The sequence below is a fragment of the Pygocentrus nattereri genome, chromosome 3 (genome assembly GCF_015220715.1).
Source record: "Pygocentrus nattereri isolate fPygNat1 chromosome 3, fPygNat1.pri, whole genome shotgun sequence".
NCBI classification, from domain to species: Eukaryota; Metazoa; Chordata; class Actinopteri; order Characiformes; family Serrasalmidae; genus Pygocentrus; species Pygocentrus nattereri.
The window spans coordinates 2,918,508-2,944,613 of NC_051213.1; the positions used below are offsets into that span (position 1 = coordinate 2,918,508).

At 42.5% G+C, this 26,106-nt stretch overlaps 2 protein-coding genes across 4 annotated transcripts in view; one reads left to right on the forward strand and one right to left on the reverse strand.

The window, feature by feature from the left end:
* fam234a (family with sequence similarity 234 member A) overlaps window positions 1-317 on the reverse strand; it is a 20,162-nt gene extending 19,845 nt beyond the window's left edge. The window contains exon 1 of the mRNA XM_037537283.1: window positions 167-317. The gene's annotated coding sequence lies outside the window, so the exon portion shown is untranslated. The remainder of the gene's footprint in view (window positions 1-166) is intronic.
* A 2,121-nt stretch (window positions 318-2,438) lies between these two features.
* luc7l (LUC7-like (S. cerevisiae)) lies at window positions 2,439-24,490 on the forward strand. Of its 3 annotated transcripts, XM_037537190.1 has the most exons (12): window positions 2,440-2,662; window positions 4,220-4,290; window positions 4,606-4,700; window positions 7,728-7,822; window positions 10,165-10,263; window positions 11,250-11,360; window positions 11,552-11,695; window positions 17,949-18,125; window positions 19,211-19,299; window positions 20,574-20,603; window positions 20,918-21,130; window positions 23,540-24,490. In XM_037537190.1, exons 2-12 carry the CDS (start codon window positions 4,277-4,279, stop codon window positions 23,661-23,663), a joined length of 1,191 nt encoding a protein of 396 aa, XP_037393087.1. In that variant the 5' UTR covers window positions 2,440-2,662; window positions 4,220-4,276; the 3' UTR covers window positions 23,664-24,490. The 3 variants fall into 3 exon arrangements, with proteins under 3 accessions (XP_037393089.1, XP_037393087.1, XP_037393090.1); XM_037537192.1 differs by lacking the exons at window positions 4,220-4,290; window positions 4,606-4,700 and having other exon boundaries at window positions 2,439-2,662; XM_037537193.1 differs by lacking the exons at window positions 2,440-2,662; window positions 4,606-4,700 and having other exon boundaries at window positions 4,223-4,290.
* The last annotated feature ends 1,616 nt before the right edge of the window (window positions 24,491-26,106 follow it).

Here is a 26,106-nt window from a genome sequence, read left to right on the forward strand (position 1 = left end):
AGGGGTCTAGCACTTCCATTCAGGGTCGTCAGGCGCGCGACCGTCACAGCCGCTCCGTTTAAGGTGGAACGGAAAGTCGGAGTGAGGCGCTTCAGCCCTGCGGAGTCCTCGGCCGCCTCGCTGCGGCTCTGCGGGACTAGGAGCGATTAGCGGCGGCGGGTCTTACCGAGCGGCGTCCTTCACTGGGTTTAGCGGAGATCCGGATCGCCCTGCGTCAGCCGAGACCACCACAACACAGCTGAGACCACCACAACACAGCCGAGACCGTTAGCTTAGCCGCTCCGCTAATGAGGACGGAGCGCCCGCTGGGACAAACCGCGCGTTTCGGCTTTTTGACGGAAGACGTCGACCGGGCCAGTTTTTCGGGGGAGTGTGCACGACTTAATTATCTTGTTCTCACATATTACTACATTGTGTAGACCGGAGATAATAAACTTTTTTTTTATGTTTGTGTGTTATTTTTTGTTAAAGATAGATAGACAGACAGAGAGATAGACAGACAGGTACATAGATAGATATACAGACAGACAGACAGTTATACAGACCGATAGATAGACAGACAGACAGACAGACAGGTACATAGATATACAGACAGACAGTTATACAGACCGATAGATAGACAGACAGACAGGTACATGGATAGATATACAGACAGACAGTTAGACAGGCAGATAGATAGACAGACAGACAGACAGGTACATGGATAGTTAGACAGACAGACAGACAGACAGACAGACAGATAGATAGATAGATAGATAGATAGATAGATAGATAGATAGATAGATAAATAGATAGAAAGGCAGGTAGACAGATAGATAGACAGATAGATAGACCGACAGGCAGACAGTTATACAGATAGACAGGCAGATAACCGACAGACAGACAGATAGATATACAGACAGACAGACAGATATACAGACCGATAGATAGACAGACAGACAGGTACATGGATAGATATACAGACAGACAGGTACATGGATAGATAGACAGACAGACAGACAGACAGACAGGTACATAGATATACAGACAGACAGACAGTTATACAGACCGATAGATAGACAGACAGACAGGTACATGGATAGATATACAGACAGACAGTTAGACAGGCAGATAGATAGACAGACAGAAAGAAAGACAGATAGATATACAGACAGATAGACCGACAGGCAGATAGACCGACAGACAGACAGACAGATATACAGACAGACAGACAGATATACAGGCCGATAGATAGACAGACAGACAGGTACATGGATAGTTAGACAGACAGACAGACAGACAGACAGACAGATAGATAGATAGATAGATAGACAGGTAGACAGATAGATAGATAGATAGACCGACAGGCAGATAGACCGACAGACAGACAGTTATACAGATAGACAGACAGATAGATATACAGACAGATAGACCGACAGGCAGATAGACCGACAGACAGACAGACAGACAGATATACAGACCGATAGATAGACAGACAGACAGGTACATGGATAGTTAGACAGACAGACAGACAGACAGACAGACAGATAGATAGATAGATAGATAGATAGATAGATATACAGACAGAAAGAAAGACAGGTAGACAGATATATAGACAGACAGATAGATAGACCGACAGACAGACAGTTATACAGATAGACAGGCAGATAGACCGACAGACAGACAGATAGATATACAGACCGATAGACAGACAGACAGGTACATGGATAGATATACAGACAGACAGACAGACAGGTACATGGATAGATATACAGACAGACAGACAGACAGGTACATGGATAGATATACAGACAGACAGACAGGTACATGGATAGATATACAGACAGACAGACACATGGATAGATATACAGACAGACAGACACATGGATAGATATACAGACAGACAGACACATGGATAGATATACAGACAGACAGACACATGGATAGATATACAGACAGACAGACAGACAGACAGACAGACAGATAGATATACAGACAGAAAGAAAGACAGGTAGACAGATAGATAGACAGACAGACAGTTATACAGATAGACAGACAGACCAACAGATAGATATACAGAAAGATAGACACAGACAGACAGACAGACAGACAGACAGACAGACAGATAAAGCTTCTTAGACTCTTATCTTCCCTTTTTGGTCAAAAACGTGCTGAAGCTCCAGGGTGAGAGGAGCGATCAGCAGCAGACACAGCAGAATCAAACCACCCTGCAGTAATGAGAGTTAGGAACTAACGCTAAAGACTGAAGCACACGACCCTCGTCGCTACTACCTGAGCGAAAAGCACCAAATCCATGAGACGAGTGGTGTAACGCCGCCTCCGTCCGCGTGTGCAGCCGCTGCCCAGCTCCGGCGCTGCCTTCGCGCTGCGCTGTAAACACAGGTTTAAACGGATTAAAACTGGGTGCCCTGTAGCTTTAAGGTGACGTGGCGCTCTCCCATTGGCCGCCTGCTCTCCGCCTCGCTGGAGGAAGAGACGCGGCGCTCGGATAACAAACCGTCCGTCGGTTAGCGGAGGGTTCGTCTGAAACGCGGACTTTTCCTCGAGTGTATGTTGAATAAAACCCCCGGTCCGCCTTAGGAGAGTAGCTCACCGGCGGAGATGTCGGCCCAGGCTCAAATGAGAGCCCTGCTGGATCAGCTAATGGGGACTGCGCGGGACGGTGAGTAGCTGAAGCTAAGCTAAGCTAACGCTAAGGCTAGCGCTGCGGCTCAGCCCGCCGTAACAGTGAGCTTTAATCACGGGCGATAAGAGCGATAAAAGCCGCCGTAGACAGTCTGCTTGGGGGTTGTGATGTATCTGAGTGATCGTGCGGCTGATCTGTGTTAACTGTGTGTGGAGATGGACTGAGCTCAGTGAGCGGTTTCCTCTAGAAATGCCCTGTTTAATGTCCGCTCCGCTGTAGGCCGGACTAATGGACATAATAGAGCCGCTTCATCGCAGCCAAGTTAAGGCTGGTCGATACGATGCGGCCCGGAGATATCGCGATACCTGCGCACAATATCATTTCACGATACTTCGAGACGAGATTTTTACGGTACACGATATGCATCGCAATATTCAGCGTTTCGGAGATTTAGGAAGTTGGAACTGACAACATAGAATCTGTATTGCCACGTTAGAACAGGCACAGTAATACTAATAATAACTAATAATAATATTAGACCTGCAACTGCAGTGATTTTAGTCCACTAAACCCACTCGAACAGGCCTAATTGTGCTCACTGTAATGTAGTTGGTCAGTGTTCTTTAAATATTCATGATATGTTCAGGAAAGTGGCGTCACTTAATGGTTAAATGTTGTCATTTTGTCCACCTCAAGATGATTATATATATATATATATATATATATATATATATATATATATATATATATATATATATATATATATATAATGTATACATATGTGTGTGTATATATATATATATATATATATATATATATACGTGTGTGTATGTGTAAATATATATAAATAAAATAAAAACATTTTTATTTCTGTGTGTGTGTGTGTGTGTGTGTATACACACTACAATATGAATAATAGTGGAATGAGCATAACAATATTAACAGACCTGCGACGACAGTGATGTTTATATACGCGTCTATGTCCAATATTTATATTGTTTAATTGAATAATAACTGCATGTAGTACAAACACGCGAGATTTTAAGAAAATGTGCATTAAACGTTTACGATTGAGCTTTTTAAATCGCTGTGCGCGGTGTTTTGTTTATACGTACGACGTCTGTGTGTGATGAATATTGCGTGTGTGTTTGTGTGTATATACTGTGCAGTGACTGTTCAGTTAAACGTTCGGAATATTTAACGAACGTGTGCGTAAGTGTAGAGTAAACGCTAACGAGTGTCGTTATTGAATAATTGAACCTCATGAATATGCAGAAACGGCGGCGGGCATTAAACGCAGGGCGCAATTCCTGAGAGGAAACCGCGCTTTACAAGCTGACCTACACACTTCTGTCCACGCTCAGTCCAGAACGAGTGGACTAGTTAAAGTGCTGTGAGGTGACCGGAGGCACGTCTTTCGCTCAGACCTCCGTGTGTGTGCTTTGTTTCTTTGGCTGGGGGAGACTGTCTCTCCCCGGCCGTGTGAATGCCGTGGTGTCTGTCTGTGTGAGTGCTGAGATGAATTCATTTGCTTCCCGTACATGTGTTTCATACAGACTGAACAATTGTGGCCCCTTTATTCTATTCATTAAGGTTCAGTGTATCTTTGCCAGCCTACATCAATCTGCAAGGGAGTTGCAGAAAAGCCTCATGTTCATCGAGCCGTGAGTCACCAATGATTTTTAAAGCTGTTATGAATATCCAAACCATTATATTTGCTTTCCAGCCAGAAGTAGCCTAACTTATTATGTAAGCCTACATCAGGAAAGACTTGGTAGAAGCAGAGTGGCGGTAAAGTAAGAGGAAAGCAGCGAGAGAAGGACGGCGTACAGCGACGCGCTGGGCCGGCACCGGTAGCGCGGTGCGGTATCTGCACCGCTGGACCAGTTAGAAGCTAAATTTTAAGAACAGAGGAAAAATCCTCCGCCAGCGGTCTTCTCTTTGACTCTTGTGTATCATTCCCAACTTCCTCATTGCAGGTTTGGTCAAGGAAAGCTTTACCCTTTAATCTTTAATAAGGCCACCGAAGGGCTGGAGCTGCAGGCGGGGTACAGTATGGGAGAGAGAGCTCGCAGTGTGTATAAACTAACACTTTACTTTGAGTTTGTTTGTTTTTTTATTTTATATTCTGCCTTTTTTACTTTTTCTTTATGGTTTTTTTTTTTTTTTTTTTTTTTTTTTTTTTACCCCCCCCCCCCCCCCCGCCTCCCCCTCCCCCCTCACCTTTTTGTCCTGAAGGACTGGAATGTGTACAGCAGGCTGCCCCAGGGGTTTCCTTCAGTCTATCACACCAGGGTTAACTCCACTGAGAGTCCTTAAACTGCTATTATTAAAATACTGCCCCCGTATACAGAGAGCATTGACCACTTCACACCGCTCAGACGGGCGTTAGACCCCCCCCCCCCCCCCCCCCCCTCAACCCCTCCCCACACCTGTCCTTGCCAATTTGAAGTCAGAGGGCATCATTCACTGTCAGTCTTCCTGCAAAACCCCCCCAAACCAGCACAGCTCAGCACAGTTTGTGAAGCCGTCATGGCTAGGGATGTAACGATTCCCCACGTTGCTCGATCCAGTTCCAGACTTGAGCCGTAGAACCCGAGAGGGAGCGCTTTATCACAAAATACCACCCCGGCTGTGATCTGGTGTCCGTAGATCATCCCAGCCGTGATGTTATTGGTGATAACTCCCTCCTCGAGTGCTCTACTGCTTTAATACAGCAGTTAAATAAATACAGTAAGAAATGAATAAACTGGCCGTGAACGCGGCTTTAATATGTTTTAATGTTCAGCTCCTTCCTCCTAATTAGAGCTCCTTAACAAGCAGCTTGTTGCTACATCAGAGTAACGAGCTCCGCCCACTCGCTGCTCAGCCGGCAGTTCGTTCTCCAGCTCCTTACGCTAAATTCCCAAACTGTCGTCTCCACTGAGCAGCTTTTCAGTCGGCAGCTGTGACAGAAGATCAGCTGAACAACCTGGAATCAGCCAGAAATGAACCCAACACCATTCGCCAAACTAAACGGGCTGTAAGAAGCTTTACAGACCGGCTGGAACAAAACAACATTAATACTGATCTGGACAAACTGACCAAACTGAGCTGAACCTGATATTGGCTCAGTTTTACGGCTCAGTCTGATTTGGTCCGACTCTGAAGATCAGACACGTCTGGCGAATGGTGTTGGGTTCATTTCTGGCTGATTCCAGGTTGTTCAGCTGTTCTTCTGTCACAGCTGCCGACTGAAAAGCGGCTCAGTGGCGACGACAGTTTGGGAATTTAGCGTCGTCTCGTCTTCAGAGTCGGACCAAATCGGCTGTCGGTCAGATGTGGTCTTAACAACGTCTGTTTTCTGTTTGTGGCAAAGTAAGAAGTAAAAACGTTCACACGGCTCGAGCGTCTCCTACAGCTGTCAGAGTCGTTGCTTAGCAACAGCGTCTCAGCGGAGTGATGGTGTTTGTGATAAACCTGTGATGTTCTGGTGAAATAGCTTCTCATCCGATCAGCTCGCGTGGCCTGAACTAACTGTTGTATATCGTGGTTTTACGATTCGATGCAGCACAAATAAGGAGGATAATTGACGACGGTCGCCCAGCTTCCGCGAACAAAACGGCAGATTTGTGGAGAAAACGAACAGCCGCAGACGTCGAGGCAGGCTTCGTTGGCCGTGCAGCTGGACGAAGTTCCACAGTATAAACGAACTATTGAATCGAAACCTCTGCTTTATACCGTCTCACCCTGAAGCACCCGGTTCCCAACGGTCTGGTCTGCGGTATCGTTACATCCCTGGTCTTCACTTGTACGTTGTACAATAGCAAAGCATTACTTTGGCCAAAGGAATAGCCTTAAGTCGGGCTGGACGCTGCCTGTCAAAAGCAGGGCTTGACCGATATGAGTATTTTGTGATATCAGTGCAGATTTTAAGCAGCTAAAATCAATTCGGATAACCGATAATATGGGCCGATGTTATTTACCGTGGTCAGAGATGCAGCAGTAGTTTTAAATAACGTGATGGCCAGTTTTTCAACTCAAAGAGTGCAAAGCACAAAAGTGTCTTGGCGCAGGAGGCGGAGCTTTTTAGTATGTTTATTGCTTTCTGTTGGTTAGCAAAGGTGGCTGACAGAGTAAATATCAAAACCGTAATATACTAGAATTTTTGGAGCTTTGTTGATAAAGATAAACCAGCATGGCTTAAATTTCAGTGGCTGTTATCGTCCTGCCGATATATCGATTCAGCCCCTGCCTAGTTGTTGTTGTTTGGTTATTAAGTTATTTATTTATTTATTTTAAAGGATAAACCCGTGTTCGTTTTTGCCGAAGCATGTTTATTTTTGAAGAAAAGCTTTCATTATATAGTTGTGATGGTAATTAAACCATTGAAAGTGAACCTATATGATCATACTAAGTTTTTATGAGTCAGGTCTGTGGCAGACTTGATTCGTGTCAAATTAATTGAGACATTCAAAGATTTATTAAGATCGTTTTTGTAAAAGCTCCCCGGTTTCTGGCAGGCAGCGTGTACGAGCGCATCGCTGCTGTCTGAAGAAAACCTCGTGTCTCTAAATTGGTCACTTTACAGGGAAAGGGAAAACAGGCACTACTTTTAATGCAAGTCAATGGAACCAGAATTTTCTACAGTTATTCTTTGGCCACTTCTGTTGGTCCGTTCGCCATGAAAGTTACGTGTAATGTAAAGGACAACAGGCGCTTTCAAATAACACCAAATACTGAAAATTGTCGAAAATGGAGACGCGAGGTTTTCCCCCGACAGCAACGATATGAACCGAAAGAAACAAGGCGGCGTCATATGTAACCGTATCTACGTGCCTGTTTAGTGCCTTTCTAAGAGCCCCAGTCTGAAAGTCGCCGGTTTGACCCGATGAGGTTCTGTCATCATTAGCTGTCAGCACAGTCAGCGTCCACACTCTCCATCCCCGTCCTTTGACTACAAATCCCAGCGTCCCCTGCAGGCAGAGGCAGCAGTGTGACCCCCACCCCCCTTCAGAGTTAGGAGTGCATAGTGCTGACATGTGAGAGGTGTGTGTGTGTGAGAGTGTGTGAGCGAGCGAGCGCGTGTCCTCACTCATCGTGTGTGTTTTCCCTCTTGCAGGTGACGAATCTCGGCAGAGGGTGAAGTTCACAGATGAACGAGTGTGCAAATCTCACCTGCTCAACTGCTGCCCTCATGACATTCTTTCAGGCACGGTGAGGATCACGATCACAACACGGACAGGCAACATCCCCGCCACCCGGTCAACATCCCCGCCACCCGGTCAACATCCCCGCCACCCGGTCAACATCCACGCTCCGAGTTGCACCCTGCCGGGTGGCTAGGGATGCAACGATTCCCCACGCTGCTCGATCCAGTTCCACACTTGAGCAGTAGAACCTGAGAGGGAGTGTTTTCATGAAATACCATCCCGGCTGTGGTCTGGTGTCCGTAGATCATCTCAGCCGTGATGTTACTGGTGATAACTCCCTCCTCGAGTGCTCTACTGCTTTAATACAGCAGTTAAATAAATACAGTAAGAAATGAATAAACTGGCCGTGAACGCGGCGTTTAATATGGTTTAATGTTCAGGTCCTTCCTCCTAATTAGAGCTCCTTAACGAGAGCGGCCGAGAGATGCCGGTCACTCCAACTCCAGCCGCTCTCGTCGTCTTTATCCTCTAAACGGGTGGGATGAGTTACTGAAACAGCCTGTACTGCGGTGGCTTCACCTGTAGCCGGATAACTGATAAGCGCCACCCGGCAGGGTACGACCCGGAGCACCGCAGAACAAATATATTCTTATCTTTCTGTCACTTCAACACCCGTCATTCCAACTTGTGCTCTCAGATACGAGTCTCTACCCTCTAAATGAGGGTTTCCGAGGCCGTCCTGAGATGGCCGGCTATATCGCTCACGTTGTCTTGGCCTAACGGCTACAGCTCGGCCTCTTGTTCTCCGGGGAGTGTTCCGGTTTGTCCATCTGAATTTTCATGACCAAATCACAAGGCGACTTGTTCAGTAACCTCACGAAATAAATGTAAATTTGTTTTATTTTTCTGTAAAAGCTCCGCTGAAATTAACAGAACGTGTTTTCTGATCTCCCCTTGGTCTTACAGTTTAGTGCTGAAAGCCAAAAATCTTTCTGTGACGTTTCATAAGAATCATTTTTTACAGACTTCATCGCTGAAGAGACGCCGCCTGTTTACCGTTTATAGCGCAGATTTGTGGAAAAACGGGTCGACTTTCAGTAGAAAAACACCAACCCGTCGACTTTGCTTCAGTTCCAGCTTCAGACACCAGAGAAGGTTATTTTCAGCTTCCTGTCGCTGGAACATCAGCCGCTCGACTCCACGTCCTCAGATCTGAGTCATCGTCATCTGAATTTGAGTCCGTGAGGTTTTTGTTAGTCAGAGTCGACCCTGATCTGTGGTGAGCGGCGCTGTGGTGAGCCGCTCTCCTCCGGCTGGTGAAGCAGCGACGTTTAACATTTAGGAATGGGTTTAAATTTGAGGCTGTGATGTTTATTAAATGGTGGATTTAAAATCAAGCGTTCATTTATTTGAGCAAACGCTCGATTCGAAAGCTCGGCTTTGAAGTGACGCAGCAGGATGTTGCTGTGGTGCAGTACCGACTTAAACCTGGAGCCAATTGGTGAACAGCTACGTCCTTACATCGTCCCACTGACCGGTTCAGTGGCCCTGAGCACGGTTAGATAACCGATCGTTCTTTAAGCGGGTTCTTCATACGATTCGTGTTCGTTTTTGCGTCGCAACACATGAAATTTTTCGATACCGAACCAGAAAAGACTGCTAATGTGACTTTTGGCTTCCATTTCAAGCTCGCTCTCTCCGCTCGCCGTCCGAGGTAGACGAGCTGAAAGTGGCGTCATACTCGAGTTTTCAGGCGCCAGAGTGCAGCATCTGCACCGTTTTAAGGTGGAGTGGAAAGTTCTGGTGGGATCTTGTCCAAGGCAGGATTTTGGGCTGTGCGGGGGAAGTTTTTTTTTTTTTTTTTTTTTTATATTATGTTCATGGTTAAATTTTATTATTTTAAAAAATATATAAACCTGTAGAAATGGTGACTCGTTCTATGACAATGTACCCGATACACAGTGATATACTTTATACATGTAAAGTTTCATAACCCTCATTTTGCACAAGGGTCATATTTTCTTTTCCTCCTTTATTTATTTATTATTTATTAATTTGAGGGGTTGGCGGGGTGATGTGACTTCTGTTCTAGTGCAGTTTAATTTCTATGATTCATTGTGTTGATTCTGACCGATTGTAATGCAGGATGTTTCGGGGCAGCGGTGGAGAAACGATTGAACCTGAAGAAATTTAGTCAGTGAATCAGATAGAAGATCTTCTGTTGATCAGTTACAGAAGTAATGATGACCGTTTAGTTACGGCCCAGCAGCCTGTTGATGCCTGCTGAATTACAGTGAATCAGAACTGTTGGCTCACGAGTCAGAATGAGTCAGAATGACTTTTAGACGTTTTGGCGCCTGCTCTGTTTTCTTTAACCTCTCTCGTTCTCTCTTTTTGCCCGTTCAGCGTATGGACCTGGGCGAATGCTCTAAGATCCATGACCTGGCTCTGCGGGCGGATTATGAGATCGCCTCTAAAGAGAGAGACCTGTTCTTCGAGCTGGACGTGAGTAAACGAGCCCAGTCTATCAGCTCCTGGCAGAAAGGGCTGTGCATCATACCATGAAAGGGTTCTTCGGCTTGTGGCAGTAGGGAACCAAAATCCAAAAATGATTCTAAATAGAACCATCGGCGGCACGTTCATCAATCCGAAGGAACGTTGCGCGATGCGGAGAACCCGTTGCATGATTAAAGGGTTCTTTGCATCGTGAGATGTTCCTTCAGGTTTTTGTTCATGGTTTTACGTAGAACCATTTTCTTTACTAAAGAAGAACCTTCTTTAAAAGTGTAGTGTTGGCTCTGCAAACCCTTCCCTTCATGCAGTCTACCTAGAAATGACCCCAGGGCGAGATTAAGGTCCAAACACTACAACCCCAGTTCCAAAACCGTCAGCACGCTGTGTAGAGTGTAAATAAATGTAAACAAATACCGAATGCAATGATTTAGAAACCTCAAAGACCAATATTCTACTCACAGCACAACATAGAGCACACGTCAGATGCTGCAAATGGGACATTTTACCATCTCATGAAAATATTAACTAATTTATTACTTGATGGCAGCAACGCATCTTAAAGTTGAGTGCCAACAATATGTGAACTGTACTGTATTAACTGTATAAATCATGTGAGCTCTTATAGTTATATAGTGTATATTGACTGCAGTGGTTATACTGACTATTAGTACTGCACACACCTTTGGGATGAATTAGAGCGGAGACTGTGAGCCAGGCCTTCTCGTCCAACATCAGTGCTTCTGGAAGAACGGCCAGAAATTCCCATAAACACTCCTAACCCTTGTGGAAAGCCTTCCCAGAAGAGCTGAAGCTGTTATAGCTGCAAAGGGTGGGCCGACATCATATTAAACCCTATGGATTAAGAATGGGACGTCACTCAAGTTCATATGTGTGTGAAGCCAGACGTGTGTGTGTGTGTAGTATTGATAATTGTGTCGTACTGCCTGATTAATAATGTTGGCTCTGTTGTTGTTCAGGCGGTGGATCATCTGGAGTCGTTCATCGTCGATTGTGACCGCAGAACTGAACTGGCTAAGAAACGACTTGCTGAGACGCAGGAGGAAATTAGTGCTGAGGTGGCGGCAAAGGTGTGTGTGTATGACTAGAGCAAGGAACGGAGAGCAAGGAGAGAAAAATAGTTACTTCTACAAATGGCAGAGACGTTTTATAACTTCAGTGTGGTTCCTCTATGAGGCAGAACGTCGCGTGACTGAAACGGGTAAATAATTGATTCAGCTAAGATTATATAAGCTTATTTTTTCGCATGCGTGTGGACCAGGCGGAGAAAGTGCACGAGCTGAACGAAGAGATCGGTAAGCTGCTGGCGAAGGCGGAGCAGCTGGGCGCCGAGGGCAACGTGGATGAAGCCCAGAAGATTCTACAGGAAGTGGAGAAGGTTCGCAGTAAGAAGAAGGACGCTGAGGTAAATGTCCTTGAAATTTGGGAAATCTCAAATTAGAGATTTGGAGCTTCATTAGCTTCACCAAGAAAGGGTGTGTGATTCTTACTGGATTAAAATCACTCCACAATTATTACAGTCAGGCTGTAAAACTACACACTGCAGATTCATACTGGATTAAAATCACTCCACAATTATTACAGTCAGACTGTAAAACTACACACTGCAGATTCTTACTGGATTAAAATCACTCCACAATTATTACAGTCAGACTGTAAAACTACACACTGCAGATTCTTACTGGATTAAAATCACTCCACAATTATTACAGTCAGACTGTAAAACTACACACTGCAGATTCATACTGGATTAAAATCACTCCACAATTATTACAGTCAGACTGTAAAACTACACACTGCAGATTCATACTGGATTAAAATCACTCTACAATTATTACAGTCAGACTGTAAAACTACACACTGCAGATTCTTACTGGATTAAAATCACTCCACAATTATTACAGTCAGACTGTAAAACTACACACTGCAGATTCTTACTGGATTAAAATCACTCCACAATTATTACAGTCAGACTGTAAAACTACACACTGCAGATTCATACTGGATTAAAATCACTCCACAATTATTACAGTCAGACTGTAAAACTACACACACTGCAGATTCATACTGGATTAAAATCACTCCACAATTATTACAGTCAGACTGTAAAACTACACACACTGCAGATTCATACTGGATTAAAATCACTCCACAATTATTACAGTCAGACTGTAAAACTACACACACTGCAGATTCATACTGGATTAAAATCACTCCACAATTATTACAGTCAGACTGTAAAACTACACACACTGCAGATTCATACTGGATTAAAATCACTCCACAATTATTACAGTCAGACTGTAAAACTACACACACTGCAGATTCATACTGGATTAAAATCACTCCACAATTATTACAGTCAGACTGTAAAACTACACACACTGCAGATTCATACTGGATTAAAATCACTCCACAATTATTACAGTCAGACTGTAAAACTACACACACTGCAGATTCATACTGGATTAAAATCACTCCACAATTATTACAGTCAGACTGTAAAACTACACGCTGCAGATTCATACTGGATTAAAATCACTCCACAATTATTACAGTCAGGCTGTAAAACTACACACTGCAGATTCATACTGGATTAAAATCACTCCACAATTATTACAGTCAGACTGTAAAACTACACGCTGCAGATTCATACTGGATTAAAATCACTCCACAATTATTACAGTCAGACTGTAAAACTACACACTGCAGATTCATACTGGATTAAAATCACTCCACAATTATTACAGTCAGACTGTAAAACTACACACAGCAGATTCATACTGGATTAAAATCACTCAATTATTACAGTCAGACTGTAAAACTACACACACTGCAGATTCATACTGGATTAAAATCACTCAACAATTATTACAGTCAGACTGTAAAACTACACACACTGCAGATTCATACTGGATTAAAATCACTCACAATTATTACAGTCAGACCGTAAAACTACACACTGCAGATTCATACTAGATTAAAATCACTCTACAATTATTACAGTCAGACTGTAAAACTACACACTGCAGATTCATACTGGATTAAAATCACTCTACAATTATTACAGTCAGACTGTAAAACTACACACTGCAGATTCATACTGGATTAAAATCACTCCACAATTATTACAGTCAGACTGTAAAACTACACACACTGCAGATTCATACTGGATTAAAATCACTCCACAATTATTACAGTCAGACTGTAAAACTACACACACTGCAGATTCTTACTGGATTAAAATCACTCCACAATTATTACAGTCAGACTGTAAAACTACACACAGCAGATTCATACTGGATTAAAATCACTCAACAATTATTACAGTCAGACTGTAAAACTACACACACTGCAGATTCATACTGGATTAAAATCACTCAACAATTATTACAGTCAGACCGTAAAACTACACACACTGCAGATTCATACTGGATTAAAATCACTCACAATTATTACAGTCAGACCATAAAACTACACACTGCAGATTCATACTAGATTAAAATCACTCAACAATTATTACAGTCAGACTGTAAAACTACACACACTGCAGATTCATACTGGATTAAAATCACTCCACAATTATTACAGTCAGACTGTAAAACTACACACAGCAGATTCATACTGGATTAAAATCACTCCACAATTATTACAGTCAGACTGTAAAACTACACACAGCAGATTCATACTGGATTAAAATCACTCAACAATTATTACAGTCAGACTGTAAAACTACACACACTGCAGATTCATACTGGATTAAAATCACTCACAATTATTACAGTCAGACCATAAAACTACACACTGCAGATTCATACTGGATTAAAATCACTCAACAATTATTACAGTCAGACTGTAAAACTACACACACTGCAGATTCTTACTGGATTAAAATCACTCCACAATTATTACAGTCAGACTGTAAAACTACACACTGCAGATTCTTACTGGATTAAAATCACTCCACAATTATTACAGTCAGACTGTAAAACTACACACTGCAGATTCTTACTGGATTAAAATCACTCCACAATTATTACAGTCAGACTGTAAAACTACACACTGCAGATTCATACTGGATTAAAATCACTCCACAATTATTACAGTCAGACTGTAAAACTACACACTGCAGATTCATACTGGATTAAAATCACTCTACAATTATTACAGTCAGACTGTAAAACTACACACTGCAGATTCTTACTGGATTAAAATCACTCCACAATTATTACAGTCAGACTGTAAAACTACACACTGCAGATTCTTACTGGATTAAAATCACTCCACAATTATTACAGTCAGACTGTAAAACTACACACTGCAGATTCATACTGGATTAAAATCACTCCACAATTATTACAGTCAGACTGTAAAACTACACACACTGCAGATTCATACTGGATTAAAATCACTCCACAATTATTACAGTCAGACTGTAAAACTACACACACTGCAGATTCATACTGGATTAAAATCACTCCACAATTATTACAGTCAGACTGTAAAACTACACACACTGCAGATTCATACTGGATTAAAATCACTCCACAATTATTACAGTCAGACTGTAAAACTACACACACTGCAGATTCATACTGGATTAAAATCACTCCACAATTATTACAGTCAGACTGTAAAACTACACACACTGCAGATTCATACTGGATTAAAATCACTCCACAATTATTACAGTCAGACTGTAAAACTACACACACTGCAGATTCATACTGGATTAAAATCACTCCACAATTATTACAGTCAGACTGTAAAACTACACACACTGCAGATTCATACTGGATTAAAATCACTCCACAATTATTACAGTCAGACTGTAAAACTACACACACTGCAGATTCATACTGGATTAAAATCACTCCACAATTATTACAGTCAGACTGTAAAACTACACACACTGCAGATTCATACTGGATTAAAATCACTCCACAATTATTACAGTCAGACTGTAAAACTACACGCTGCAGATTCATACTGGATTAAAATCACTCCACAATTATTACAGTCAGGCTGTAAAACTACACACTGCAGATTCATACTGGATTAAAATCACTCCACAATTATTACAGTCAGACTGTAAAACTACACGCTGCAGATTCATACTGGATTAAAATCACTCCACAATTATTACAGTCAGACTGTAAAACTACACACTGCAGATTCATACTGGATTAAAATCACTCCACAATTATTACAGTCAGGCTGTAAAACTACACACTGCAGATTCATACTGGATTAAAATCACTCCACAATTATTACAGTCAGACTGTAAAACTACACGCTGCAGATTCATACTGGATTAAAATCACTCCACAATTATTACAGTCAGACTGTAAAACTACACACTGCAGATTCATACTGGATTAAAATCACTCAACAATTATTACAGTCAGACTGTAAAACTACACACACTGCAGATTCATACTGGATTAAAATCACTCACAATTATTACAGTCAGACCGTAAAACTACACACTGCAGATTCATACTAGATTAAAATCACTCTACAATTATTACAGTCAGACTGTAAAACTACACACTGCAGATTCATACTGGATTAAAATCACTCTACAATTATTACAGTCAGACTGTAAAACTACACACTGCAGATTCATACTGGATTAAAATCACTCCACAATTATTACAGTCAGACTGTAAAACTACACACACTGCAGATTCATACTGGATTAAAATCACTCCACAATTATTACAGTCAGACTGTAAAACTACACACACTGCAGATTCTTACTGGATTAAAATCACTCCACAATTATTACAGTCAGACTGTAAAACTACACACAGCAGATTCATACTGGATTAAAATCACTCAACAATTATTACAGTCAGACTGTAAAACTACACACACTGCAGATTCATACTGGATTAAAATCACTCAACAATTATTACAGTCAGACCGTAAAACTACACACACTGCAGATTCATACTGGATTAAAATCACTCACAATTATTACAGTCAGACCATAAAACTACACACTGCAGATTCATACTAGATTAAAATCACTCAACAATTATTACAGTCAGACTGTAAAACTACACACACTGCAGATTCATACTGGATTAAAATCACTCCACAATTATTACAGTCAGACTGTAAAACTACACACAGCAGATTCATACTGGATTAAAATCACTCCACAATTATTACAGTCAGACTGTAAAACTACACACAGCAGATTCATACTGGATTAAAATCACTCAACAATTATTACAGTCAGACTGTAAAACTACACACACTGCAGATTCATACTGGATTAAAATCACTCACAATTATTACAGTCAGACCATAAAACTACACACTGCAGATTCATACTGGATTAAAATCACTCAACAATTATTACAGTCAGACTGTAAAACTACACACACTGCAGATTCATACTGGATTAAAATCACTCTACAATTATTACAGTCAGACTGTAAAACTACACGCTGCAGATTCATACTGGATTAAAATCCCTCCACAATTATTACAGTCGGACTGTAAAACTACACGCTGCAGATTCATACTGGATTAAAATCCCTCCACAATTATTACAGTCGGACTGTAAAACTACACACTGCAGACTCATACTGGATTAAAATCACTCCACAATTATTACAGTCAGACTGTAAAACTACACGCTGCAGATTCATACTGGATTAAAATCACTCCACAATTATTACAGTCAGACTGTAAAACTACACGCTGCAGATTCATACTGGATTAAAATCACTCCACAATTATTACAGTCAGACTGTAAAACTACACGCTGCAGATTCATACTGGATTAAAATCACTCCACAATTATTACAGTCAGACTGTAAAACTACACGCTGCAGATTCATACTGGATTAAAATCACTCCACAATTATTACAGTCAGACTGTAAAACTACACACTGCAGATTCATACTGGATTAAAATCACTCCACAATTATTACAGTCAGACTGTAAAACTACACACTGCAGATTCATACTGGATTAAAATCACTCCACAATTATTACAGTCAGACTGTAAAACTACACACTGCAGATTCATACTGGATTAAAATCACTCCACAATTATTACAGTCAGACTGTAAAACTACACACAGCAGATTCATACTGGATTAAAATCACTCCACAATTATTACAGTCAGACTGTAAAACTACACACAGCAGATTCATACTGGATTAAAATCACTCCACAATTATTACAGTCAGACTGTAAAACTACACACAGCAGATTCATACTGGATTAAAATCACTCCACAATTATTACAGTCAGACTGTAAAACTACACACACTGCAGATTCATACTGGATTAAAATCACTCACAATTATTACAGTCAGACCGTAAAACTACACACTGCAGATTCATACTAGATTAAAATCACTCTACAATTATTACAGTCAGACTGTAAAACTACACACTGCAGATTCTTACTGGATTAAAATCACTCCACAATTATTACAGTCAGACCACAGAACCTCCCCAGGTAGAACTGATCTAGCTCCAAAAGAGCTTTATAGTAAAGGCCCTTTGATCCCACTCATATTCCTGCTTTAAGCATTAGTTCGTCGCGCTGAAGTGAGGCGTTTTCTTTAATACCTTTCTTTTATGTTCTCATCATGGAATCATAATGTGTTCCTTTTGTATGTTGTGTAGGAGGAGTACAGGAACTCGATGCCAGCCTCCAGTTTCCAGCAGCAGAAGCTTCGCGTTTGCGAGGTGTGCTCTGCCTACCTGGGTCTCCATGACAACGACCGCCGCCTTGCCGACCACTTTGGTGGGAAACTGCACCTGGGCTTCATCCAGATTCGAGAAAAACTGGAGCAGCTGAAGGTATGCAGCCGTTGCCATGGTTACGGCTCGGACCGGTACGCCAGGCTGGTCTTGCGGACAGAGCATGAGTATGCAGCTACATAAATAAGTCTTTCCTAATAGCCAAGACATTCAGGCCCAGTCCCATTTCTTGTATTTACTCTCCCCCTTGTTTCCTCACTTCTTAAAACTGAGCTACAGGGCAGTGGTTGAGATCTTCCCTCTGAAATGAGACCCTCTAATTAAAGAGCATCACTTCATTAACAGCTACTAGCGCCGCTCTGTAGGCCACCCTGCCCGTCTGCAGGGACAGCAGAGGAGGGGAAAGTTCAGCTCCTCACTGCTGGGCTTTAGTTACATTTAGGGATCAGACGCCTTCAAAGAGGGGGGCAGTTATTTATTATCACCCCCCCTAATTCTTCAGTGATATGAAGCTGAAGTCAGATTCTCCAGATTCTTCTTTGAATTTTTTCCCGTACCACCTTAAATGCTGCAACAGTTCTGATGCCTGAATGTAACTGCTGCACTATTTAAGGTGGAACATGAACAATTAGCTAACGACTTCCTATTAGTGATCATGTTTATGAAGAAAACGACCGTAATACACTGAAACAACATTAACTAAGATAAAACGGTGGTTATTGTCATTTTTATCATATAGAATTCTCGCATTTGTGGGTTTCTTTGGCTGCTTGTTCAGCCATCGTGCCTGGTTTTTCTTTTTCCTCATATTCTGATTGGACTCTGAAAAACCTGTTTGGAGGGTCATGTAACCCCAACACTTTGCCCCACCCCTCTACCTCAACAGGAATCGGGACACCCCACCCCTAGACATGAACGTGTAAAGCGGAGGGATAGCACTAAGTGGTAGGGACTAGGGGTGAAATGGAATGGGGGCCTTACAGTGCAAGTCTGTTTTTCCTTAAATATGAAAGTTTTTCTTTCCTTTTTATCCTGAATTGTGTTCTCTGTAGAGGATGTGCCCCTTTTTAATTAGAAAGTCATCAAAACGTGTTATTTAACCAAGCATCTGCAATCCAGATGTTGCAGAACTCACCGCTGCTGGACGTTTTGAGACTAAAGTTGCCTTTTTTCCCTTTCTTCAGAAAACTGTTCTGGATAAGCAGGAGCGGCGTAACCAGGAGCGCCTGAAACGGAGGGAGGAGCGAGAGCGCGAGGAGAGGATGAAGAAGAGGTGAGGAAGATGTACCTGAATTTAGAAATGAAATTATCATGCATTTCAGATACGTTACAGTATGTGCTATAAACATTAGTGACATTCTGGTTCACAAATGTGAATCTAACGTACAGCCCTGTTGGGACGCTGTGCAGAATGTAAATAAAAACAAAATGCAATGATGTGCAAATCATTTAAACACTATATTTAAATGAAAACGGTACAAAGACAACATCAAATTTTGAAACAAATTTTATTTATTTATTTATTAAATATTTGCCCATTTTGAATTTGATGCCGAGAACATGTTCCAAAAGAGTTGGGACGGAGCAACGAAAGGCTGATGCAAAAAAAAAAAAAAAACACCTGCTGGTTGATTGGCAGCAGGTCAGTAACATGACTGGGTATAAAGAGCAGCTCAGAGAGGCGGAGTCTTTCAGAAGTAAAGAGGAGGAGGGGTCACCACTCTGTGAAAGACTGGACCATCAAATAGAGCAACAACTCAAGAAGAACGTTCCTCAACATAAAACAGCAAAGAGCTTCTGCTTTTCATCGTCTACGGTGCAGAACATCATTAAAGACTAAAGAAATCTCTGTCTGTGAGGGACGAGGCTGAACACCAGTATCTGCTGGCCGTGATCTTTGGGCCCTCAGGCAGCACTGCATTAAAAACAGACATGGTTCTGTAGTGGAAATCACTGCATGGGCTCAGAAACACTTCTGAAAACCACTGACTGTGAACACAGTTCATCACTGCATCCACAAACGCTGTTAAACTCTAAAACACAAAGAAGAACCCAAATATAAACAGGACCCAGAAACGCTGCCACCTTCTCTGGGCCTGAGCTCATTTAAAATGGACTGAGGGGAAGTGGAAAAGTGTCCGGCGGTCCGACGAATCAACATTTGAAATTCTTTAGGAAATCATGGACACTGTGTCCCCCGGGCTGAAGACCACTCAGCTTATCAGTGCTCAGTTCGAAAGCCAGTATTCATGATGGTTTAGGGGGCATTAGTGCACATGGCCTGGGTGACGTGCTCATCTGTTGCATGAAAGTGTCTGACAGACAAGACTTAATGTTAAAGAAATAAAGCTCACTGCACTGCTTTTATGATATTTTGAAGATTCTGCAGCTGAACCTCAAACAGCTCCATTTTATTGCATTAGTTTTTGAGGGTCTCAAAATGAATTCGGGTATAAAAAAAAAGTGTGTGTCTGTGTGTGATGTGGCCATTGGCAAATTTATTATTGTTATAACTCATAACTTCTTTTTTTTTTTTTTTTCTTCCAGAACCAGATCACGCAGTCGGGAACGCAGGAGGTCAGACACTTTTTATTATTTGTTTTGTTTTATTGTTCTACGTTTGTATAGCATACATGCAGTCATCAGTCCATACAGTCATAGTCCATATATGAAAACTAAGCTGCAGATTTTACACACACACACACACACACACACACACACACACACACACACACACACACACACACACATATATCTCCAAAATGGTAACTTAGCAGTAGAAGGAAAAACATGTTACGAGTCACCAGAGTGATGCCTGCTTTTGTTACTGAGACTCTGAGACAGGGTTGTTAATCATTATCCATTTTCTTTCTCCTTCTGTGCGTTTGTAGGTCTCGTTCTCGTGACCGTGACCGTGATCGCGATCGTGAGCGAGAGAGAGAACGTGATCGTGATCGCGAGCGAGAGAGGAGGCGGAGGAGGTCTCGCTCGGCTTCCCGAGAGAAGCGGCGCACCCGTTCACGCTCCCGCTCCCGAGAGAGACGCCGGAGACACCGAACACGCTCCAGATCTCGCTCACGCCACAGCAGGGAACACTCACACAAGTAAACATGCACACATCCACAGGTGTACACGTTCTGACAGACTGTAATACACTACAGGAAGCGTAGGGGGCGATACGGCTTCTACTGTTTCATTTAAAAAGCTCTATAATGTTCATATGATCCACACAGTCGCTCTGACAGACTGTAATACACTACAGGAAGTGTAGGGGGCGATACGGCTTCTACTGCTTCATTTAAAAAGCTCTATAATGTTCATATGATCCACACAGTCGCTCTGACAGACTGTAATACACTACAGGAAGCGTAGGGGGCGATACGGCTTCTACTGTTTCATTTAAAAAGCTCTATAATGTTCATATGATCCACACAGTCGCTCTGACAGACTGTAATACACTACAGGAAGCGTAGGGGGCGATACGGCTTCTACTGTTTCATTTAAAAAGCTCTATAATGTTCATATGATCCACACAGTCGCTCTGACAGACTGTAATACACTACAGGAAGCGTAGGGGGCGATACGGCTTCTACTGCTTCATTTAAAAAGCTCTATAATGTTCATATGATCCACACAGTCGCTCTGACAGACTGTAATACACTACAGGAAGCGTAGGGGGCGATACGGCTTCTACTGTTTCATTTAAAAAGCTCTATAATGTTCATATGATCCACACAGTCGCTCTGACAGACTGTAATACACTACAGGAAGCGTAGGGGGCGACACGGCTTCTACTGTTTCATTTAAAAAGCTCTATAATGTTCATATGATCCACACAGTCGCTCTGACAGACTGTAATACACTACAGGAAGTGTAGGGGGCGATACGGCTTCTACTGTTTCATTTAAAAAGCTCTATAATGTTCATATGATCCACACAGTCACTCTGACAGACTGTAATACACTACAGGAAGCGTAGGGGGCGATACGGCTTCTACTGTTTCATTTAAAAAGCTCTATAATGTTCATATGATCCACACAGTCACTCTGACAGACTGTAATACACTACAGGAAGCGTAGGGGGCGATACGGCTTCTACTGTTTCATTTAAAAAGCTCTATAATGTTCATATGATCCACACAGTCACTCTGACAGACTGTAATACACTACAGGAAGCGTAGGGGGCGATACGGCTTCTACTGTTTCATTTAAAAAGCTCTATAATGTTCATATGATCCACACAGTCGCTCTGACAGACAGTAATACACTACAGGAAGCGTAGGGGGCGATACAGCTTCTACTGTTTCATTTAAAAAGCTCTATAATGTTCATATGATCCACACAGTCGCTCTGACAGACTGTAATACACTACAGGAAGCGTAGGGGGCGATACGGCTTCTACTGTTTCGTTTAAAAAGCTCTATAATGTTCATATGATCCACACAGTCGCTCTGACAGACTGTAATACACTACAGGAAGCGTAGGGGGCGATACGGCTTCTACTGTTTCGTTTAAAAAGCTCTATAATGTTCATATGATCCACACAGTCGCTCTGACAGACTGTAATACACTACAGGAAGCGTAGGGGGCGATACGGCTTCTACTGTTTCATTTAAAAAGCTCTATAATGTTCATATGATACACACAGTCGCTCTGACAGACTGTAATACACTACAGGAAGCGTAGGGGGCGATACGGCTTCTACTGTTTCATTTAAAAAGCTCTATAATGTTCATATGATCCACACAGTCGCTCTGACAGACTGTAATACACTACAGGAAGCGTAGGGGGCGATACGGCTTCTACTGTTTCATTTAAAAAGCTCTATAATGTTCATATGATCCACACAGTCGCTCTGACAGACTGTAATACACTACAGGAAGCGTAGGGGGCGATACGGCTTCTACTGTTTCATTTAAAAAGCTCTATAATGTTCATATGATCCACACAGTCGCTCTGACAGACTGTAATACACTACAGGAAGCGTAGGGGGCGATACGGCTTCTACTGTTTCGTTTAAAAAGCTCTATAATGTTCATATGATCCACACAGTCGCTCTGACAGACTGTAATACACTACAGGAAGCGTAGGGGGCGATACGGCTTCTACTGCTTCGTTTAAAAAGCTCTATAATGTTCATATGATCCACACAGTCGCTCTGACAGACTGTAATACACTACAGGAAGCGTAGGGGGCGATACGGCTTCTACTGTTTCATTTAAAAAGCTCTATAATGTTCATATGATCCACACAGTCGCTCTGACAGACTGTAATACACTACAGGAAGCGTAGGGGGCGATACGGCTTCTACTGTTTCATTTAAAAAGCTCTATAATGTTCATATGATCCACACAGTCGCTCTGACAGACTGTAATACACTACAGGAAGCGTAGGGGGCGATACGGCTTCTACTGTTTCATTTAAAAAGCTCTATAATGTTCATATGATCCACACAGTAAAAAGTAAAAAGACAGTTTTAAAAAGTGGTAACGTTTCCTTTGTGCATTTTGACAGGTCATCGCGAGACCGTGATCGTGAGCGGGACGGTCGCCGTGGTTCGTCAGAGCGCAGGTCCGACGGTCTGAATGGGAGGGTGGAGTCCCATCGGTCCGGCGACAGAGAGGCCGGAGAGCTATGAGCTTTGTTACCCAGCGGCACACTTTAGTTACCATGGAAATGCAGACTTTTAGCCTGTACCCCTTAGCTCATACAGAACCCTCCCACCACCACACGGCTTTTCTTTTCTTTTTTTTTTTCGTTTTAATTAAATTAGTTTGTTTTATTTTAGGCCACTGTTCTTCATTCCTGTTGCTGCAGTTGTTTTCCTTGTTCCGACCTGGATTAACTCTCAGAAATGTATTTCTGTTGGCCCACAGAAGCAGATTCCACTTTTCATTAGGCCGGTCCGACTGATAAACGTCGCAGTTCTCGGTGGAGCAGAGAGAACTCTCTCTCTATGAGAATGAAGAACATTGTCCTAAACCAACCACATTAAGGTCTTCAGTGGTTAAACTTGGTCTGGGAGAAGCTCCATTCACCATATTCACCACGTTCTCCAGCAAAACGTTTTGTTTTGTATGCCTCCCGCTTTTTTCCCCCTCTTATTTGAAATCGTTTAGACTGCGGAGCTTCTTGCCGTGAACCTGTACCGTTTTGTAGAGGGTGCGCGTGTTTGTCAGGCGGCTTGAGCTTCCTTAAAAGCTGCTCTGAGGTCAGTTCCCACAGCCCTGTACATAAACGTAGCTGCACGATTTCCTCCCTGAGCGGACAGGAAGACGTCCACACTCCTGCGTTCCCAGTAGCAGAAGGCTAGAGATCAGTACAAGTATAAATGAATGGCTTATCGCCAGGTCGAATTCTCTAATTGTGTATTCTTTCGGGTTTAAGTTGTTCCTGTTCTTTTATAATACAGTTATGATCCATGTTGTCCTGATCTAACTCATTAAATGGATTTTATGAAGTTAAGAATGTTCTGCCTGTGGTTTATTTCTCCTCTCGTCACTGGGGTGGAACCCTCAAGGCTCCATCTCAGTGCCTTTAGTCAGGGACCATAACTGAACCATAACCCACTGAAATGATCTGTTCTAAGCTGGACTGACTCCACACACCTCGCCTCGCCTCGCCTCCAGGCTTTTATTCTACTGCTGTTTTAAAACATTTGGTTATGAAAAGGAACAAATACCAAGTTTTCACCTGGAGAACCTGATTTAAGCTCCACAATCAGACCTTAAACCCATTGTAGAACCTCTGAGGGAACATCTACACTGTTTACCTCGATGAACAAGAAATGTACCTGAAAAGCATCTTTTATTTCTAACGGTGTACAGGCCCCAGAGTCCCTCTTGCCGGTGGACAAACAAAGTAATGGGTCAGCACAGTAGAGTCCAGAGAAGAGCAGAACCCTGTATCAGCTGACTGAGCTCATCCCTTTGGACCAGAGATGGTGAGACAGTCCCCCTAGTGGTTATCAGACATTCTGGTTAGTGCTTCAAAAGCAAAGCCCACGGTAAGCCGGGCCCGTCCTGCTCAAGTGTGCTGCAGTTTCTCTGGCCATGCTTAACCATCTATGGCATAGTGAGGCCTGTGCAGAAGTTATTTTAGTGATTGAATATTACAGAATTAACACACTAAAGACATTTTCACTAAACTTGGATGTTTGGGGCAGTCGTGGGCTGGAGGTTAGGGAACCGGCCCTGTGACCAGAAGTTCGCCGGTTCGATCCCCAGAGCTGACAGCATGTGACTGAGGTGTCCTTGAGCAAGACACCTAACCCCCAACTGCTCCCCGGGCGCTGTGGATAGGGCTGCCCACCGCTCCGGGCAAGTGTGCTCACTGCCCCCTAGTGTTGTGTGTGTTCATTAGTGTGTATGTGGTGTTTCACTGCACGGGTGGGTTAAATGAGGAGGTGAAATTTCCCCATTGTGGGACTAATGAGGGTCTTTTAAATTTAACTTAAAAAATAACCGTTTTCAAACAGCAAAACCTTCCTGCAACTCTTGTTGCTCGTAACCTACATGAAACTAAATTGCACTTGACTTGCATAATGTAAAACTCAAGCACTACAACTTTGTGAAACAAGTTTCCTGAAACAGTCAATCAAAACGGCAATAGCACATCACGTGATCACGTCACACGATAAGAAAATAATGATGGAAGATGGTTTCATGGGTGGATGAAAAATCTTCCTCCCCAACTGACTCACGCGTGGTAGTTCTGCATTTTGTCAGTTTCCTGAGTCGCGAGTGCCTCAAAGCTCACGTTTAAGCTGCATGCCACCCCTTTCATTCTTCTTTCCCTGCTGTCACTGTCGTCTACATAGCTAGATTTACTCTTTTCATGCCCCACAACTTTACACAGAGCTCAGATTCGTTTGTGGTCCAAAAGATGAAGATTAACAGTCAAACATTCGTTTTTCAAAGGCTTAACATACACAAAACCCAATGAAAGTCATACATAGTAAAGAACCCTTGATAGACCGATAAATCACAGATATGTAGATGTTAGAAAAGAAAACGTATGAAGATGATTGGATAGTGTAGTGGGTAACACCTCTGTCTTCTACGCCATAGCCTGGGGTTCAG

Excerpts from the sequence above, each read along its gene's own strand:
- luc7l (XM_037537190.1), top strand. Across the intron at positions 18,126-19,210 it reads AAAAACTGGAGCAGCTGAAG|AAAACTGTTCTGGATAAGCA; the intron begins GTATGCAGCCGT and ends CCCTTTCTTCAG. Across the intron at positions 21,131-23,539 it reads AGCAGGGAACACTCACACAA|GTCATCGCGAGACCGTGATC; the intron begins GTAAACATGCAC and ends GCATTTTGACAG.